This window comes from Labeo rohita, chromosome 14 (genome assembly GCF_022985175.1).
Source record: "Labeo rohita strain BAU-BD-2019 chromosome 14, IGBB_LRoh.1.0, whole genome shotgun sequence".
NCBI lineage: Eukaryota > Metazoa > Chordata > Actinopteri > Cypriniformes > Cyprinidae > Labeo > Labeo rohita.
The window spans coordinates 4087478-4109789 of NC_066882.1; the positions used below are offsets into that span (position 1 = coordinate 4087478).

The 22312-nt window shown below is 34.6% G+C and overlaps 1 protein-coding gene across 1 annotated transcript; it reads right to left on the reverse strand.

Annotated features, from left to right (window-relative positions):
- Positions 1 to 10550: 10550 nt before the first annotated feature.
- slc25a48 (solute carrier family 25 member 48) lies at positions 10551 to 17943 on the reverse strand. Its single transcript, XM_051127919.1, has 7 exons — positions 17774 to 17943; positions 16993 to 17036; positions 16313 to 16384; positions 13982 to 14234; positions 13536 to 13811; positions 11432 to 11565; positions 10551 to 11088 (listed from the first exon to the last, which is right to left on the reverse strand). The coding sequence occupies exons 1-7, from the start codon at positions 17817 to 17819 to the stop codon at positions 10984 to 10986; spliced, it is 930 nt and encodes a 309-aa protein (XP_050983876.1). The 5' UTR covers positions 17820 to 17943; the 3' UTR covers positions 10551 to 10983.
- Positions 17944 to 22312: the final 4369 nt, after the last annotated feature.

Here is a 22312-nt window from a genome sequence, read left to right on the forward strand (position 1 = left end):
TTAGAACTTCGGAGTGGTTTTGCGAATAATGATTCAGATTGGGATTTCGGTGCGTGGATTGCGAATCATTTGATCTAGATCAGAACTTCGGAGCGGATTTGTGAATCTTTTGATTTAGATCGAAACTTCGGAGCACATATCGCAAATCATTTGATTGAGATCGGACTTGAATTCATTTGACTTAAATCGGAACTTCGAAGCCGATTCGTGAATCTTTTGATTCAGATCGGAACTTCGGAGCGGTTTTGCGAATCATTTGATTCAGATTGGGACTTCGGTGCATGGATTGCGAATCATTTGATCTAGATCAGAACTTCGGAGCGGATTTGTGAATCTTTTGATTTAGATCGAAACTTCGGAGCACATATTGCGAATCATTTGATTGAGATCGGACTTGAATTCATTTGACTTAGATCGAAACTTCGAAGACGATTCGTGAATCTTTTGATTCAGATCGGAACTTTGGAGCGGTTTTGCGAATCATTTGATTCAGATTGGGACTTCGGTGCGTGGATTGCGCATCATTTGATCTAGATCAGAACTTCGGAGCGGATTTGTGAATCTTTTGATTTAGATCGAAACTTCGGAGCACATATCGCAAATCATTTGATTGAGATCGGACTTGAATTCATTTGACTTAGATCGGAACTTCGAAGCCGATTCGCAAATCTTTTGATTCAGATCGGAACTTCGGAGCGGATTTGTGAATCTTTTGATTTAGATCGAAACTTCGGAGCACATATCGCAAATCATTTGATTGAGATCGGACTTGAATTCATTTGACTTAGATCGGAACTTCGAAGCCGATTCGCAAATCTTTTGATTCAGATCGGAACTTCGGAGCGGATTTGTGAATCTTTTGATTTAGATCGAAACTTCGGAGCACATATCGCCAACCATTTGATTGAGATCGGACTTGAATTCATTTGACTTAGATCGGAACTTCGAAGCCGATTCGTGAATCTTTTGATTCAGATCGTAATTTCGGAGCGGTTTTGCAAATCATTTGATTCAGATTGGGACTTCGCTGCGTGGATTGCGCATCATTTGATCTAGATCAGAACTTCGGAGCGGATTTGTGAATTTTTTGATTTAGATCGGAACTTCGAAGCCGATTCGTGAATCTTTTGATTCAGATCGGAACTTCGGAGCGGTTTTGCGAATCATTTGATTCAGATTGGGACTTCGGTGCGTGGATTGCGAATCATTTGATCTAGATCAGAACTTCGGAGCGGTTTTGCGAATCATTTGATTCAGATTGGGACTTCGGTGCGTGGATTGCGAATCATTTGATCTAGATCAGAACTTCGGAGCGGATTTGTGAATCATTTGATTTAGATCGGAACTTTGGAGTGGTTTCGCAAATTATTTGATTCAGAACGGGACTATTACAATCTTTTTTTGTTTTAATGTAGTTACTGTAGCAAAACCAGGGTTAATTTGTGTTTAGGCAACCTTTTTTTTCCCAGAGTAAAAATGCGGTTAATTTTACGTAAGGGATGTGTTGCCAGGTTAACACACGGAAGTAATACATTTAAACCTTAAGAGGACACATAGAATGAATACAGAATTACAGTTTTGACTTTGGATAGTTTTCATATTGTCTAGATTAAGTTTGAAAGAGATATTTAGAGCCAGATTTTTGTTTATGTGTAAAGCTAGCAGGAAACACAAATTAATTAAGTTATATTTTGTACAGTTATATTTTCCATACTAATACAGGATTACTAATACAGGAAAATTAGGATTTACTCCCTTATTTAAATGCTGTTGTCACTCCTGAAACTTTACAGTGTTAACATGGCCATAGCTCCTATTTTGCTGTTCTATTCTAATAGCTTGTGTTTAGCCACGTGCCCACTCTCACTGTACAGAAACAAACAAACAACACTGCTGAAATACACAAACAATACACAATCACAAATGATAATATTCAGTGACACTATCTATCAGCATCGTGACTTTACACCACAGTGTTTTTCCATTCTGAAGGTCGGCAGGATCTTGCTGTAAGTGTTGTGTACGGTGATTACTGATCCCTCATTACCTTCTGTACCTGAACAAATATTACTGACAGGTGCTCAGGCTACACTGAGCAACACAATCAGTCCAAACAAAGCAGAACATGCAGCAGCCATATGGGGTCTGATTTCAGAGAGCTGCACCATTTAAGACCGGTTTTTATGGCAGCATGTCTGCAACCAGAGAACAATGAAGTTTAGGGAGCTGTAATGGGAGCCACAATGAAATCATCATCCTAATATGTCACGGAGTGAGCCGTGAGGGACCCTTTAGAGATAAAATCCATACGGGAGGTTGCTCTGCTATTATGTCACCAAAAGAGATTCATTTCAAGGTCAAACTACAGGACACGACCTTCATGGAAATATGTCAGAGTGCATGAGGGAGAAATGAACTGCTGTTATAGAAAAAAAAAAAAAAAGAATAATTGGTAAAAACAAGTATTACTTGATGTATGCAAATACTTAAAAATATTTTTTTTTAATTAAGTTCCAGAACATAAAACAAGGGATGTATGTGTAGGAGACAGTCCTGAGTTGATAAAAACATATTATGAAAGCATTCTCTTAAACACATTTATTATTGCCAATTTAACATAATTATCGAGGAAAGCACCAATAATGAGGACTATATAAGGGCTCCACTTGTTGTCTGAGACTGTGTACAGATGAGCATTCACTGTCAAAAAACAACTGAATGCAATTTAATTAGGCAAGCTACTGTCTGACGCGTTTGAATGTCTGTCGAGAAATTAGATTAAGAGAAAGTTCCATGTCCTGTTTGGTCAGATTAATGTCTTGTGTGTATTCAGCCGCCAACACCACCAACACCAATTTGTCCAGAGCTCCAGGTTAACAGCTTGTGGCTCAGTGGACAAATGTTCAGACCAGTTTCCATCCAGCAAAAAAACAAACAAACAAAAAACAACAACAACCAACCAACAACTAACCAACCAAAAACAAATAGAACAATAAGAAAACAAAAACAGTATTTTATTAGCATATTTCAGATACTTAAATACGTTTTGAACTATACAACATGATGATAATAATGCCTAATGATGATAATAATAATTATTATTATTGCAACATTATTATTTTTTATTCATCAATAATATAATTGCAATTATATTTATAATAATTTATGCCGTTTATTTATGCAATTTATACAGTTTAAATTAGTTTAAATATTATAATAAATATTAATACTTTAATATTTTTAAAAATGATAAATGATATCTAAAATAATAACATGTAATTGAAGTAATTAAAACTATATAAACTATATAATTAAAATAAAAAAAAAAACTATATAATTAAAATAATTATGTGATGTAATTTCAGAAGTTTTAAATGAATGTTCGTAAAGGTTTACACTTTTTATGAATTTACACAACTTTTCTAGTCCTTTGTGATTTCAGGGGTTTGTTATTATTATACTTTTCTCACAAATGGCTGTTCCTTACTGATATAATATTTGACATAACTAGAAATGAAGAGTTAATTTGCAAAAACTGATAACAAAAATTTTAACAATTTTCAAAAAGCTTGTTTTTTAATTGTGCATTGCAATTAATCTTAATCAAACTGCAGTTGGGTTATTCTGATTAAGTAAAAATAACAACAACAAACAAAAAAAAAAACATACAGCTAACAAATGCAATAAAAACATAACAGTTATCTGTTTTTGCAAATAAACCCTTCAAATATGTATATATATTACAAAATGTTATATAAGTGTTATTGATAACACTTTACAATAAAGTCTCATTTGTTAACATTAGTTAATGTATTAACTAACATGAATGAACAATGAACAATATATTTATTACAGCATTTATTAATCTTTGGTAATGTTAGTAAATAAAAATACAGTCATTCATTGTTGTTCATGTTAGTTCACAGTGCATTAGTTAACAAGCACAACTTGTGATTTAATAATGCATTAGTAAATCCTGAAATTAACATTAAGTAAGCTTAATAATATTCTTAGTTCATGTTATTTAATGTAGGTAAATAATATTAATTAATGAACCTTACAGTAAAGTGTTACTGTGATATTTTTATCACTACTACTACAACAACAATAAAGACAAATGCAAATGATGATAGCAGTTAAGTACATTGTGCTACAGGCTTTTTAAGCTGTTATCAAAGAGGAGCATATGGCATGCATATTTCCAAGCAATAAAACATTCAAGATCCACATGAACAGCCCACATAGCATCTCACCGGCGAACCTGTTAAAACATGCAACATATTGTTTTAGAGCTGAACATTGTGTGCTCACCATCTAGAAATCAGTCACAACAGAAAATGATATTTACATGATGATCTGATATCTCAAAGCACAAAACACCTCGTTCGCACAAAAGCCTGGGAAAAAACAAGCATCATTGAGCTGATAGTGATGAGCAGGACATCCGTCTTCATTAGCCTGTTTCACATCAGCTCTGGTGACATAAGAAGTAGTCAATATTCATTCACACAAATAAATTAACAAGATAAACAGCAAAAATAGATCAAATCTCTGCTGCATACGCAGCCCCCACATCATTGTTGAGTCACTGTTTAATCCAAAGATATAAATATTTCATTTTTTAAAGCAATGGCGGTCTATCAAAAGTTGTTTTTAGTTAATTTGTTTTTAATTTCTCAAAATAGTAACACTTAAGTATTACTTTTGATACATTAAACTTTACTTTCTCTTAGTGTGCACACAGCTAAAGCTAAACAATAAACACAGATGAACATGCATGAATTGTTGGATCACGTTTTAAAATAGAGACATAATATACAGACAGTATATAATAGCATATAATTACCGACGCATCACTAAAAGGATTTTTGGCAGCATCTTTATGACTTGAATGACTTGTGCTGTTTTGCTCGTGGCTTGTAGAGGAAAGTAGTGTCAGTTTTCAGTGGAGACACAATGCAGACCGGTGCTTTAGATGCTGCCTGTGTCCTCAGCTCTTTTCACTTAAACCTCATCTATCACTCCACTGGCTCTACATAAAAGCAGGAGACCTTTTGCTGCGTTTGCGAGAAATCTGGCACAGTGCTCGAAGGGTCAGGTCATGTTGTTTAAATGTGACTGAAACATGATTTTAGGCAGTGCTGGGTAGTAACCGATAACTGTATTCTGGATTACAGATTCCAAATCAGATTCCAAATTGTAATCAGAGTATGTTACATTTTAAAATACTCATAATCAGATTATCGTTACTTTTTATGGATTACATGATTATATTATTCACACAGTGGCAGTAAATTATTCATCATCTCCCTAATTATTTTTTTTCTCTTTTAATTATACTTTCTACTATGTGTCATACCATTTACCATTCAGAAATGTTATGTAAATAAATGGGCAAAGCATGCTTCTGAATATGGGTGAAAAGGCACCTCTCAAGCAATTAGACCATGTATAAAACAAATAATTATGCAAATTACTCATCACTGGTTATATATGAAATAGTCTTCATCATATCCAGTGACCTACAGTAACTTATGATGTTTGGACTAAAATATTCCAAAACTGTTGTTCTTGTAATGCAGCAATTTTCAGGTGTTTTTGTTATTTACTTGAAATATCTCTAAGGAAGTTCATGTTTAAAGAAATGGCTCACCCAAAACAAATAGCATTTTTGTCATTAATTACTCATCCTCATGTCATTCCAAACCTGTAAGACCTTCATTCATCTTCAGAACACAAAAAATTAAGATATTTTGATTAAATCAGAGAGCTTTCTGACCCTCCATATCCACAAGTTTCCGGGAGCGCTACTGTAAATAAGAATGTGGGTACAACTTCCGATAAGGCGGCGGACGTACTATACAATGGTATTTTGTGTGCTAATTAGCGAAGAGGCTAAGTGTTTTTTAGACCATTGTTTACTTTGTAAAGAATGACATTTGAACCGAGACATCAGAGCCTGTGTTAAAGGGCATGCCAGACGAAGCCTCCATTCGAGGCATGTTAACGTAGAAATCCCTTTTGTAGAAGCCTCACTTTCTGTCCAATCATGTGCACGATTCACTTTGCGTGTCCTAATGTTCGACCCCCATATCTTACTTTGCGAGTATTTTTTCGTTGGGACCTGTTTAATAATTACATTTTTAAATACCCAGTCATACAAGTAATATGTCAAATGCAAATTATTTCAGGAAAATTAAATATATGACATATGCTTTTAATATATATGTACATTATTTTTCTATTACATCATATTGATATTTGTACTGGCATTTAATGGCACTGTTCAATTGGTAAAAATTAAATGGTTAATTTATCAGGGTCAAAAATTCAACAAACACACACGGTTAGGCTTTTATTTGTGCATGTAACATGGATCGATCTATGGAAATTGTGGTGAATGCTTCTTCCGACAGAGCTTCACAGGCTTTTGGCTGTTTTATTTTTTACTAACCACCAGATCGTGCTGTTTTCAACACTCTCGAAGCTTTGAATCTTTTCCCGAAACAGTCAGAGGAAAGTCTCTGTGCTTCACGAGGCTTCATTTGCCTGTCATTCCTGTCAACTGTTGAATGAATGAGTGTCACGTCCCGCTTGTTTACTTTGAAGACGCTCCAACGTTTGATGCAAGGCCTCATGGGGCATAGGAAACTAGGCAGGTCTTATGGGTTTGGAATGACACGAGGCTGAGTAATTAATGACAGAATAAAACAATAAGCCCCAAGAAGAAGTTGTTTACAGAGAAATTAATAACAGCTAAGGGGCGTTGTTATAAATTCACCGTAAACCACGGCTTCACTGGGCTTATTGCTTTTATAAAAACAGTTATTCCATATACCTAGTAAGTTTTTACAAAATAAGACAGAGCAAATAAAGTGTAATGATATTAATAAAAACAGTATTCTTCCACCAAACAATGTAGTTTCCTCAGAAACGGTTGTGGTTGCAACAAACGTAAACAAAGGTGTATGTTTGTAGAGTAATGTACAACAGCTTTGAATGCAGCTCAACCAATCAGAATCAAGGATCTGTTTTATAATTTTCATTTTTGGGTGAACTGTCCCTTTAAGTAATTTAACAACACTTTCACTTGTACAGTTCTCTGATGTCGTTAATGGTCACTTTGACTTGCAGATAAACAAATAAATATTTTTTTTTTGTGTTCAAGTGTTTAAGTGTAAAGTGTTGATTATTTTTATTTTACATTTTTATGATTTAATTCATTATTAGCTTTATATTAACCCAAAACCCCACTGCAGTTTTTTCAGTAAGCCAGTTTGGGAAACCGTGGTGTCATTTTTAGTGTCTAATGCCATTTATATGTTAATATCAAAAAACAACAAAAAAATGTTTTTCTTTTTGTTTTGTTTTTTCCTACATCAATATGGTATGTTTAAAACAAGTTTGATAAAAATCTAAAAGTAATCTAAAAAGTAGTTATAATAAGATTATGTTACTAGTTGCATCATGTAATCTGTAATCAGTAACCAATTTAAGTAACAGAAGTAACCCAGCACTGAATTTAAAATCAGTTTAAATTTTAATTAACATTTCCTGTAGCTATATCACTGAGAGTATTTTTCCCCCAGTGTCAAACATTTTCAGAGAAAATCATATCGTTTCTAAACAAGAGCTGTGTTTTTTTTCAGCCACACTGGTGAGAAAATTTTGGTCTCACAGGTTTGTTTTAGATACATTGTCACCATCTAGTGGAAACATTTTTCTTTACATTTCCATAATGCCGTCACCGATTTTCCTGACATAACGAAACAGCGCCACCTAGAGTATAAGAAACGACAACAAAATCTTTCGTTTAATATAGTGGGATTGGACAAAGTAATGTGAGCACCCATTATTATAGATGTTAATATAATTTGTGTAAGTCACATAGAAAAAACAAACGTTGTGATTATATATATATTTTTCTTTACTTGTAGGCCTATTACATATATATTCTATATATGAAGAGTTCAGATGCAAAAGCTTCTAAATCCATCTGACGTATTTCTTTAAAACTAGAATTTCTTTCTGGCTACTTTGTATAGGTTTCTATGCAAGTACTGGTACTTCTGATTGGGCTGAGGCTGGAATTTAGCGAGTTTGGAATAAAAGAATTTGATGGACGTATAATATGTGCAATGTTGGGAAGGTTACTTTGGAAATGTAATAGATTACAGATTACAAGTTACTTGATTTAAAATGTAATAAGTAGTGCAACTTTTCAATTACTTTATTAAAGTAATGTAACTTATTACTTTTAATTACTTTTTGATTACTTTTCTAATATTTTCAACTGTTAATCATTTTGAAACATTTAAACCAGGCAGAGTTAGCCTTACAGTAACGTTCAACACTGATTACTGTCAGACTTTCAAAACCCTTTATCACTTGAATTAAGATTATATTAAGGGATAATATACATCTTTAATTTGCCAACTGGCTGGATGTACATTATCTCACTTACACAGCTGCTTGATGGATTATTTAGATGTGTCGTGTCAAAATTATTAGACACGAAACACTGATCTTAGTTGAAATATTTTAACGCAAAGCTTCCATGAAGAAATCAGTTGCTAGCAAACGACAAGTTCAAACTAGACATTTTAGGGATACAGTGCAGTCATACCAGTTTTCTTGCACAACATTTCACCAAATACATTTAAATCCATTTAAATGTACAAAAAAAAAAAAAAAAAAAAAAAAAAAAAAAAAATGGCAGCAGCTGCATTTGTATGAAACAATAGAGCAAGTCCACAATACCAGGATGACAGAATTAAGAAATTGTACACATAATATTGAATTAAGCTTTAATATTTTATTAGCTAACCAAACGCAAAGCTTCCGCCAAGAAAATTATCAAGCATATAGCACTGACTTAAGTTACCCCGAAAGAGTCTGAGCTGTGTAATAATTTAATTTAAAGCACAGCCACCACAAATTCAGACCACAAATTGGGCTTTTTATGCCTTTTACTGTGATAGGACAGTAGAGAGATGACAGGAAAGAGCTGGGAGGACAGAGGGGAGCGGGATCGGCAAAGGACCTCGAGACGGGAATTGATATAGTTGCGCTATATGTCATAACAAGATAAATAACATAAATAACATCATAACAAGAAATAGTTTAATAGCTATGATACTGGGTTTGAAATCAAATGTTTGTATAGTTATGACAGAAAACACTAGCATCTAACAATGCCTTGGAAAAAACAATCTTAAAAAATAAAGTTTATGCATAAACCCAAATAGGAAATAAAACAGTTATTGAATAAGCATGTTCCTATTCTGTGTCCTAAACTCCTGAAACATTGGCGTCTCATTTTAGAGCAGTCAATGCAATTTAAAAGAAGTCAGTTAAATCTGTAAGTGGGGGTGGGTGGGTGTGTGAATAAATTCAGATGTAATCCCCTTTGTAATCACTGGCATTTTTCAAAAGTAACTGTAATTTAATTACATATTTTTTCTCAGTAACTGTAACTAATTACAATTACATTTATTTTGTAATTAAACTACGTAATTCCGTTACATGTAACTAGTTACTCCCCAACACTGAATATGTGTCAGGAGCATTCACTCACTATCATTATCTAGTTTTTGACCGAGATGGCTTTTAGCTGGTTTTGCATCTGAACTCTTCATATGTATATCAATTCTCTAGGTTCAGGTTGTATATCAGTATGAGTTGTGTTTTGTACAAGTGCCCAGTGAAATGAGTAACTTATCAGTCTTCCAAAAATGACAAATCATGTGAAGCTGTTTAGAAGGGGCGTGTGTAATCTTAACAGACCGGCTGTTTGGTGTTTCACGAACCACAGTCTTTATGATTATGACTGCTTACATAAAGCATGGAAGAAAGTGAAGAACAAAATGTGGGTGAAAACCAAAAGTGAATAACTGTCACACACTAAGAAGGACTGCACCCAAACAACACAAAACTACTACAGCAAAGTAAAAGCAATATTTACCTCAAAGAACCAGTTTCCACAAAACCAACCACTGAGAATTTCACAAAACCAACATCCGTGAAAGAGCTGCATTTGCTAAAACTTTAATCACAGACACCAGTTCTAAAATGTGAAAAATGGTGCTCAAACTGTCCAGTTTTTAAAATCTTAACACCAAGATGAACTTCAACATCTGCCCTGGTCAGACAAAACATCCGACTTGAATATTGTCAAAACACCATGTGTTTTAAAGAGAAGAGTGAGAAGCAGATGTTCTCATAGACGACATTCAAACAGAGACTATGTAAACGTTGTATGAATCTATTCTAAGAAGGATTGCGGCTGTATTGAAGGTAAATGGTAGCGAGACACCTTCATAATAAAACACTGCCTATGTCCCAGGTGTTTATATGATTTTTCTAACCACTGTACTTTTACATCTCTCTTCTTGAATTGCTATTCCCATTTCGATAAGTAGATGACAATGCAAAAATATTAAGGACATGAACTGTTTTTGAAGCTTATATCTTGAGAGGTACTTTTGCAAAAATAAAATTTCATTAAAATATATCAGTATTGGTTTGAATCAAGCTAGCAGACACTTCACTATAGTATTTGATTTATTCACATATTTGAATAATGTTGCATTAGCAGATGATCATTTTAAAGGCACATTGTACTGACAGCCTACTGAACTTATTTAAAAAGTAGATAAAAACTCATTCAGTCACAGGCTAATAATGGTTTGTTAGATGATGATGCATAAATGTGATCAATTGCAAATGCAGAATACATATACAAGCATATGTGCAAAATACAAATTAGTGTATCATTCTCATGCAGGCGATGCATAATCATATATTAAAATATCTGAGCAAAATATTTTCAAAATAAGTACCCATTTTCTTAATATAAGAAAACCTAAAAGCTTCACTGATACTCCTCACTGTATCAACAATGAACTCACATTAATGTCACATGTAAGTCTCTACATGGCATTAAAATCATAAATCCTCTAAAATCATTTCTGAAAGTCTGCGTTAGAAACTACGGAAAAACTGGAGGGAAAGCTCGTAACCAAGAAACATGGTTGCACACATTGGAAATCCTCTGATTGCATTGACAGTCGCTCCACGAAAGAAAACCTGTATTGGAAATTTAGTAAAGCAGGGGGGAGAAAAAAAGAACAAAAACATCAGTATTACATTCATATTTCACAAACATCTTGTTTTTAGTTGTTTTTAACTTAAACCAGGTCTTTATTAGCTGTGTTTTACTGTGTCTGACCAATTTGACCTTCAAAATTCCACTGGTTTACACCAATTTAAATATAACACTACATTTTTTAACCTGACCAAACGTGTTTGACCATGCACTTGTTCCAACTTGTTACTTAAACTTGTTTAGCAGCAGTGCATGTCCTGCAGCTGCTGCATTGCAACTTTGTTTGAAACCTTCCGGTTTTGAAATTGCTTCTATCCAACTTACATGTATTCCCTCCGTCTTGTAACTTTGCATGATGCAGTGCAGAATGCCCTTGTATTTCCTGGGCTGCATGGCATCCGCCTGCAACCGGCTTTTCACCACATCTGCCGGTGTGGCGGTGACCCATGATAGGGATCCTGTGAAACAACAGTATAACCACAAGTGAAATCTCATGTGAAATATTCAGTGTCCTTAAAATACCTGACTCCCAACAGGTTCATGTTTAGGTTAAACCAGGCCTTTCCTGTCATGCACCAATAGGAGGGAAATTTTTAACGGGAAGTACAGTGAGAAATTGCAAAACAATCCACACTCCCACTACCCTTAGCCAAATGTACACTTGTTAATCTGTGCATGACTGCTGAGAAGTGGTTTGGTGTCATACCGAGGGTCTGACATAGTTTTGAAACAATTCAACATGTGCACAAACAGACTGAAAAACACAAAAGTGCATCTGGTGTTTCTTTAGGTAAGCATCACATTCAGGCAGGCAAAGAATAGCTCTGTTAATCCTAATGAAAAAACTATGTATACATGCTGCATTTTAAAGTTCTAATGTATTATACTCAGGGCTGTCAAATCGATTAATCATGATTAATCACATTCAAAAATAAAAGTTTGTGTTTACATACTGTATCTGAAATATATACATGTATTTGTGTGTTTATATATACATATAAATATACACAGTGCATCCACGTATTTTATGTAAACAAACTTTTATTTTCAAATGCGATTAATCGCAATTGATAGCTCTAATTATACTGCATTCTGAGATAAGATATGACCAAATTTTTGCGACAGTAGTACATGCATTCTTTGGGAAGGCAATCCTATAATGCATTATGGCATGCATAGAAAAAAATAAGGAATAGTTCACCCAAAAATTAAAATGTGCTGAAGATACTCACCATCAGGCCATCCAAGATGCAGATGAGTTTGTTTCTTTATTGGAACAGATTTGGAGAAATGTAGCTTTAATTCACTTGCTCACTAATGGATCCTCTGCGGTGAATGGGTGCCATCACAATGAGAGTCCAAACAGCTGATAAAAACATCACAATAATCCACAAGTAATCCACACCACTCCAAGTTCATCAGTTAATGTCTTGTGCCAACAGTTTAAAGTTAAAATATCTTAAATGGGTGCTATTATGCTTTTTCACTTTTTGAATTTTAGTCAGTGTGTGGTGTGTATCTTTGGGCATAAAAAAGATTTACAAATCTCAAAGTCCACTCCAAAGGGAGATATTTAGTTTTTAAAAAATGTCTTTTCAAGAACTACAACAACGGCTCCTTTGGACTACAGCGTTTGTTTTTCGCATGCAATGATGTCACAATGTGGCCATTTAGAATATCATTAAATTAAATCCTGCCTACGGAAATTCGAATTGTTGGGGGGTGTGTAGGGACGAGGTGGGGGATTAGCCTAACTTTAGCAATGCAGTTTGGAGAGCCGCTTCAACGAGCTGCAGCACGGCGGGTATAAACACAAGCATTGACTAGAGTGGCTGCTTCAGAGCAGTAATGCGCCACAGACGTGTGCAGTACAGGGGGTGGGAAACACATGCCGAAGTCGCAATCTACTCTGGTTGATGCGTCGGAGCCGTATTAATGTATTGTAAAACAAAATCAAGACTTTATAAAAGAGCATAATAGAACCCTCTTAATGATGGATTTGTTTCACACACAGCAGACTGTGGATTATTGTGATGTTTTTATTAGCTGTCTGGTCTGTCATTCTGACGGCACCCATTCACTGCAGAAGATCCACTGGTGAGTAAGTGATGTAATGCTACTTTTCTCCCAAGCTGTTTTCGAAGAAACAAACTTATCAACATCTTGGATTGCCTACAAGTGAGTAGATTTTCAGCAAGTTTTTACTTTTGGGTGAACTGTGCCGAGTGAGAAATTGTTGATTATACATAATCCATTCAATGCCGAATCCAGTCTGTTTCAGATGGACTATTGTTATCTAAGCAACAGTTTAACATAAAACTCTAATTAAAACAATTGCAAGTTGAGCCTGTGCATTTGAAAATGTATTAAATCAGTCACTTATTAGGATTTTAGTTAGGCTTTAAAATAGAGCCCAAATCTCCATTACCTGCTAAACCTCCCGCTAGCCATATGCAGCAGGGATGGGGGGTGCCATTGCCATCAGGATTCAGCCAGTTACAGAATAGCGTGTATGGTACAAAGTACAGGGTGTAACCAGGTATATCCCTCAAAATCATGGCTCCCGCACCTCTGTAGAGCCCTTGAATGCCCTCGTTCTGCAAGACAGTACTAATGCAATGCAGTGGCCCCCTGTAAAGTGACTGGGACTGAATTCCCATGGACCGGAGAGGGACACTCCCATTCCCAGCCAGGTTAAAGTTCTCTGGAAACATATAAAACAAATGAGAAATACTGTGTGCAAAAGACATTATTTCTCTGGAAATGTTTGTCTTTGAGTTAACCATTTGGAATTTTTCTCTTAACATTAATATGTGCTGTCTGACTCCCTGCATAGCTACAGGGTGCTCAAATGTATTCATAGCCAAGACTCACCTGCAAGAACAGGCTGGGTTTGCATCTGCAGTCTAATTTTGACTAGGTCAACAGGGGCGCCCACCCCCACTGAAACCAGACCAGTCAACATGCTTGCTACAGTCAAGTCGAGCATGCTGCATGGGTGTCTGCCGTCACCATAACGATATCTGCTAATGAGGCGCTGCGTGTTGCTGAAGAAGCCAAATACCACTGAGTTATAGAGGGTGATGCTGGCCAATGGAAAGGACAGTCCTTTGAAAAAACCTGTAACCTAAGACAACACAAAAGACAGATTGATTGTGTACTTTTGCTTCCAAGGAAAGCCAATACACGTTTACACCGAAAATGGGGTCATTCTTGATATGCAGTCTTGGGAATACAGCCTCAACTTATACAAATTTTGACCCATGCCCATAAATACTGTATGTCTTGACAAGGTCTTGACAGGTCAAAGGTTTACATACACCTTGCAGAATCTACAAAATGTTTATTATTTTACCAAAATAAGAGGGATCAAACAAAATGCATGTTGTTTTTTATTTTGTACTGACCTGAATATTTCACATAAGAGACGTTTACATATAGTCCACAAGAGAAAATAATAGCTGAATTTATAAAAATGACCTTGTTCAAAAGTTTACATATACTTGATTCTTAATACTGTGTTGTTACCTGAATGATCCACAGCTGTGTTTTTTGTTGTTTAGTGATAGCTGTTCATGAGTCCTTTGTTTGTCCTGAACAGTTAAACTGCCTGCTGCTCTTCAGAAAAATCCCTCAGGTCACAATTTTTTTTTTTTTTTTTTCAGGATTTTTGTGTATTTGAACCCTTTCCAACAATGACTGTATGGTTTTAAGATCCATCTTTTCACACTGAGGACAACTGAGGCACTCATATGTAACTATTACAGAAGGTTCAAATGCTCACTGATGCTCCAGAAGGAAAAACAATGCATTAAGAGACGGAGGTGTAAACTTTTGAACAGAACGAATGGGTGTACATTTTTCTTAGTTTGCCTAAATATTATAGTTTTTTTCAGTTAGTACTGGCCTTCAGAAGCTACAAATGATACATACATGTTTACCAGAAAACAAAATAAGTTAAATTTACCCTGATCTTCACATTCAAAAGTTTTCACCCCCGCCTCCAGATACATTGTGTTTCCTTCTGGAGCATCAGTGAGTGTTTGAACCTTCTGTAATAGTTACATATGAGTGCCTCAGTTGTCCTCAGTGTGAAAAGATGGATCTCAAAATCATACAGTCATTGCTGGAAAGGGGTCAAATACACAGAAATGCTGAAAAAACAAAAAAATTGTGTGACCTGAGGGATTTTTCTAAGAACAGCAGGCAGTTTAACTGTTCAGGACAAACAAAGGACTCATGAACAACTATCACTAAACAAAAAAAACACAGCTGTGGATCATGAACAACTCATGAACAACTATCACTGAAAAAAAAAAAAAAAAAAAAAAAAAACACATCTGTGGATTATTCACACAACGCAGTATTAGGAACCAAGCTTTTAAACGGGTCATTTTTATAAATATCTTATTCGGGTCAGTACTAAATAAAAGTAACATGCATTTTGCATGATCCCTCTTATTTTGATAAAATAATTAACATTTTGCAGATTCTGCAAGGTCTATGTAAACTTTTGACCTCAACTGTAGTATAAAATCACATGATATTTAATTCCTAATAATGGAAATCAATTTATTATTATTCAAATCACAACTGAGTAAAAATATGGGTGTTTCTAAATCATTTTCCATCTTCTTTTTGAGTGAATGTTGCCATTTCTATTATGAGTTCTGAACTATTTTCTTACATGAAAAACTGTCAATTTATGAGGAAATATTCCGGATGTTTTCTTATTTTTCATTTTGTCCATTTAGAATGCTTTCTTTTGGAATAGTTGTTGTTTTATGGTTCCAATAATTGCTTTGGTCACACTTTAGTTTGGGGACCAATTCTCACTATTAACTAACTATTAACTATGACTTTTGCCTCAATGAACTCCTAATTTGCTGCTTATTAATAGTTAGTAAGGTAGTTGTTAAGTTTATGTATGGAGTAAGGGAGATCTAAATATGATCATGCAGAATAAGGCATTAATATGTGCTTTATAAGTACTAATAAAAAGCCAATATGTATGCTAATAAGCAACTTAGTAAGAACTGGTCCCCAAACTAAATAGTTGCTATTGCTTTTGTGTCTTTAACACTGTTTTCCATCCTGTTGATCTTGTGAAATATTCTTTTTAAACAATCAAATGACAGATCCTTAGTGAGTAGTTGTGATATAATAATTGTGAAAATGAAAGTAGTCCGTGTAATAAAACTTTACATTTTCCTTTTTGTAGATTGTTACAACACAGTGCAGGGTGTTCCTGTATCCTTTGCCAGCTTGTAAACGAGTCTATAAACAAAGCACAAGGGAATGGTTTTAAAGGTTTTCAATAAATTTTATAAAAGTGGGAATAAAGAAGTAACTTAGAAAGTAAAACAGACTAACTTTAGAATAGAATATATGAATAAATATATGAACTGCATCATTTTACAACATACACTACCAGTCAAAAGTTTTGAACAGTAAGGCATTTTATGTTTTTTTAAGAATTCTCTTCTGCTCACCAGAAATTAATACTTTTATTTAGCAAAGACTGATCAAAAGTGATGATAAACACATGTATAATGTTACAAAAGATTTTTATTTCAGATAAATACTGTTCTTCTGAATGTTTTATTCATCAAACAAGCATGGAAAAAATTCTACTCAGCTGTTTTCAGACATAATAATAAATGTTTTTTAGCAGCAAATCAGAATATTAGAATAATTTCTGAAAGATCATGATGCTAAAAATTCAGCTTTGAAATCACAGCCATAAATTACATTTTAAAATACATTCAAATAGAAAGCAGTTGTTTTAAAAAGTAAAAATATTTAAAGTAAATGCAGGCTTGGTGAGCAGAAGAGACGTCTTTAAAAAAAACATTAAAAATCTTGTGAATGCCAAAACAAGATACCTTGACTGTGTCAAGCGGATGTCCCACAATCACACTGGATGCTCCTGTAACAAAAGCAGTTGTATACGTTCAATATGTTGCAACTGAAGTGTACTAAAACAAAGACGATAATGATAGATTCTGCCTATCGCATAGCTTTGTAGGAGGCTCTTCTTGCAGAACACAGTGTCCGTTTTATGAATAAGTTACATTGTTATGAACATTTCATGGTGGGTGCACATGCACATTAGGGCTGTGCAAAATAAATGTTTCCTTTCAGTGGAGAACACCAGGTTATGGCCGAGAAATGTCGACCGGTCCTCGTTGCCAAAACGCGTAAAACTGGTTGTTTGCAGTAAAAATACTTTGGAGACAAAGAACTTTAACGTTGTTTCTAACATGGTTTAGACAAACACGTGACAGAGATTTCGATAAAAACAGACACGGGTGCATATTCTCTTAAAACTTATAGAAAAACACTATCTGACCCCAAGAGAACATCACATAGCTGATAAACATAAACAAAGACGCAACGACGCCCCTAACGCGGCTTTTTTCCATCTCTCAGTCAAACGTGTTTTGTCTTTATCCTGATAATGTTCCTTTTTAGGTGTAGTTTCTAGAAAAACCCGTTCTAAAATGCATATAATAGCAGTTTAAAGTAGCAGATTCATTGAAACTATCAAAGCTGGGGGGATTTCCGAACAGACGCGACGATAAGTAGTTCGCCAAACAAGATAAACTTTCTTCAAATAAACTTTTCTTGCTCTGCAAAACTTTTTATAAACAGAAATAAACTCACCTCCAATCCATCCAGCTACAAAATCATCCAAATGAAAAACTGTCATTGTACAGCTGAGTGAATTTACACCGGAGATTTCCACATAAGCGACTGCATTGATGCGGTTTCAGTCTTTACGCCAAACATCAGTATGCTTCATTTCACAGTTGCTCAGATCAATAAAAGCAGAGGTAACTTCAGCCTCATCCACATATTTAAATCGCTAAGGGGGGAGTATGTGGGGGCGTTGCAGGGACACGAAAATAGATTTGTCCACCAACAAACCTTCATGAGTTGATTAAAACAAAATGCCACATGCATATTTCTCACTGTTGTGTAAGATGATGGGTAAAGTGTATGATTTTTTTATCATGTGACTCTTGGTTTTCTCTATATAGCGAGGAATGCCTGGAATGTGGTGGTCAATTACTCAAATATGATTGAACCATAAAGCCAATGTTTTTCACAAACATTCTTTTGTAGGTAATGTTTCAATTACTGCTAAAATGTACTGCTGACTGTGCATGATTTATGCTCCCATAAAGTCCTTGACACGAAAATGTAGGTTGGGATGTAAACAAACCCTCTGTAAATAATATGCTTCAGTCCATGTGGAAAGTTACTAGCTGTTGCACTCAACTGATGTTTTGCAAACTTTTGCATATGGACATAATAAAAAAAATTCAACCCACTATAAAACTGCAAACATAATTGCTCCATTAAATCAACATGGTGCCAAAGGTAAAAGCTGCAGTGAGTTTGCACTTTTTCAATCACTTTCAATGTAATTCCTGATTTTGATTGAAACACAAGAAGCTCATAAAATCAGGTAGTCAATGAATAACAGAAATTATTGTGACTGATTACTGTGGACTGATATCATACAGATAATGTATTAACATGCATGTATAGATGGTATTAACTAACCCGGTGTTCCTTTCGTTTTGAAATATACTGTTGATTCACATGCCCTTTAAACATTTTGGCACAGACTCGGTCAGCAAATGAACCCTACCACATACTGACCTACAAACACTTTATACACAGAAAAAAAAAGGTAACACCAGGAACTAGTTTTGTACAGGTGACAAATAGTATTTTATACCACTGAATCAACCTATACATACATTTACACCAACACTCTCTTTGTATCTTTACAAAAGGTAGACTTTAGTACTTTATTCACCCCTAAAGGGTGCATATAATTACTTTAAAGTTGCATATTAGTACCTAAATAGAACATATTTGCACCTTTTGAAAAGGTATACCACCCCAGTGACAGTTTTTTTTTTTTTTTTTTTTTTTTTTTTTTTTTGAAAGTGAACAAACCTATTTTTGGGTTATTTCTGCAGGACTTGTCAGGGAACATTCTCCAAGTTACAAACAAACATTCTTACAATGTGATCTGGGTCTTTAATAAAGTTTTCAAAATGTTAGCACAAATTCATGGAATGTTTTTCTGAAATGTTTTAGTCAGACGTTCAAGTTTATTTATTTTTTATTTTTTTAAATGTTACTTGTTTCAGAACATTCAGAGAGCATTCGAAAGTAACGTTCAACATTATGTTTGCAAAATGTAAAAATGGAATGTTCCCTTAATGTTTAGATATAACTAAGAAAAAATTGACATTTTGAACATACAGAGAACATTCAAAAATAAAGAAGGTATGTTAGCAAAACTACTCTCTGAACATATTTTCTGTGAAACCACTGTGAAATTTAAAAGAGGAAATTAGTTTTACCAAGAGTAAAAACATGCAATAAAATAAATAAATAAATAATCACAAATAGCACTTTAAAGTAACAATGGCCAGTTAACACTTTTTACAATGTAAATATGACAAATCACAAATGTTTGCATCTTACTTTTTAATAAGTGTACACAACAAACATAATAAAGAAACGGAAACAGGAAAAGGAAACAATTACTTTTAGCATAGCTTAGCATAGATCACTGACCTAGAAAATCACAACTTTTCATTTTTCGTCCATCTTTGTACACAATGTAACTACAGAAGATTCAAGTTTTAAATAGGGAAATATCGAATCTCTCTTTGGTCATTTTTGAGTGAGGTGCTAACGGTCTAATCCGATTCAGTGATCTATGCTAAGCTATGCTAAAGTGGTACCGCGAGACCCGGATATCGGCTGAATGGATTCGAAAATGATAAAACGCAAATGTTAAACTCTAGGGGAGTTGGAAAATGAGCCTATTTTCAAAAAAAGTGGAGTGTATCTTTAAGGTAACAAGGCAGGTTACCACTTTTTATAGTGTTGAATTATTAATACAAATTTGGTTCACAGGAAGCAAATACATGCAAAATAAAAAATTCTCTCTCTCTCTCTATATATATATATGTGTGTGTGTGTGTGTGTACTTGTTTTTGCTACATTGTGGGGACCAAATGTCCCCACAAGGATAGTAAAACCTGAAATTTTTGACATTGTGGGGACTGGCTTGAGGTCCCCATGGGTACAAAAGCTTATAAATCATACAGAATGAGATTTTTTGAGAAAGTAAAAATGCAGAAAGTTTTCTGTAAGGGTTAGGTTTAGGGGTAGGGCTAGGGTAAGGGGATGGAAAATACAGTGTGGAGAGTATAAAAACCATTGTGCCTATGGAGAGTCCCCACAAAGATAATAAACCAGACTGTGTGCGTGTGTGTGTGTGTGTGTGTGTGACCCTGGATCACTAAACCAGTCATAAGGGTCAATTTTTCAAAATTGAGATTTATACATAATTTAAAAGCTGAATAAATAAGCTTTCCATTGATGTATGGTTTGTTAGGACAGGACAATATTTGTTAGAGATACAACTATTTGAAAACCTGGAATCTGAGGGTGCAAAAAATTCAAACTATTGAGAAAATTGCCTTAAAAGTTGTCTAAATAAAGTTCTTAATGTATATTACTAATCAAAAATTAAGCTTTGATATATTTACAGTGGAAATTTTATAAAATATCTTCATGAAACATGATCTTTACTTAATTTCCTAATGTTTTTACCATAAAAGAAAAATCTATAATCTTGACCCATATAATGAATTTTTGGCTATTGCTACAAATATTGCCCAGCGACTTAAGACTGGTGATATATATATACACATACATATATATACACACACACATATACATATAAACATACTATGTATATATTGCACACTAATGGTGCAGTCAAAATGGCAGAAAACCTGGATTAATGTTTTATTTGACTATTTAGCCCATTTGGATTATTATTAACTCACTCTTAGTAATAAAGTCATATTGTATGGGTCTTTTCTCCTTTATCACTTGACCTGAGATGGGTGAGGCCGTAAGGCAATCCACTCATGTATTGCAGCAATCGACAGACATCTTGAGTGCTTTGAAATGCAAGTTTGCTGAATAAAAGGTTTTTTAAGGATTTCAACAAGGTTGATTCAGATCTCTGATTAGCGTCTCACAAACACAACTATTGTTGTGATAAGCGTTCAATATTTAACCACACAACACAACTGTCTTATCACTGCATACCGGATTGCATGCGAGGTACAGAACGCTCCATCTGTCTGTGCAAATAACCGACTAGGCAGCTCGAATGTTCTTGTACTTATTTTCATGCGCTACAAGAGATCTCCTGTGCATCTGCCGTAGACTTGACTACTAATGAGCATTTGTTTGGGTGTTAGAAAGAGGCTTGGATGCAAATTGTCAAACGTCAGCAGAATAAATTAAAAGCCAACATCGCATGGACAAAACAAAGTCTTTGTTACTGACACAGCATGAGTAATGCATGCCTGGGAGAGCCACAGAGATTGCAGCCTTCAGATGGGTTTTCTTAAGCTTTCTATTATGGCTAGAAAAAAAAAAAAAGTAGTAAAAGTTGTTGTTCTGAGATGAGAGATGAGGAACAAACTAATAAAACAGCCAAGCACATGGTTTTCTTTTGAATTCTGGTTTAAAATCACTTTCCCTAAACAATATACTGTAAGGCATGACCAAAGAAAAAATGTGCATATGTCTGGTTATAATTTATTTCAGAAGTCTAAGCATTCTTGTTAGTCAGGTTTCTATAGGTCTGCTAGAATTACAAGTTGGTCAGCTCAAGGTCTCTGGTTTCAATGCAGATGAAAGAAGAAGAAATTATAGCAACTCATGTGAACCGTCTTGACCCACTGACACAATTCATGCCAATATTGGAAAATAAACACTTCTTAAATTTTTTACTGGCAGTCTCTATTCTGTTCTATCACAAATACATATAATATAGTTCATTTGGGTCAGTGACCTGATTAGACATGTTTTCAACTTGTTTTGAGGTCTGTGTTGACACAGACCACAGAAAAACGCCACCAGACGTCAGTAACATTTGTTTTTGTTACTTTTGAAATTCGCAGTACATACCCTATCCAAAATGGAAAACTGAATTCCAAATAAAAGTATTTTTAATTTTAAATAGGTGACCCTGGACCACAAAACCAGTCATAAGGGTCATTTTTTTTTTATAAAATGAGATTTATACATTGGCATAGAGCAATATTTGGACAAGATACAGCTATTTGAAAATCTGGAATCTGAGGA

Bases quoted from the DNA above. Each gene is read 5' to 3' on its own strand.
- slc25a48 (XM_051127919.1), bottom strand. From the start codon at position 17,819: ATGACAGTTTTTCATTTGGATGATTTTGTAGCTGGATGGATTGGAG. The intron at 17,037-17,773 runs GTGAGTTTATTT...CTTTTGTTACAG, and splicing joins TGTAGCTGGATGGATTGGAG to GAGCATCCAGTGTGATTGTG. The intron at 11,089-11,431 runs GTAAGTTGGATA...TTTCCAATACAG, and splicing joins ACAAGACGGAGGGAATACAT to GTTTTCTTTCGTGGAGCGAC.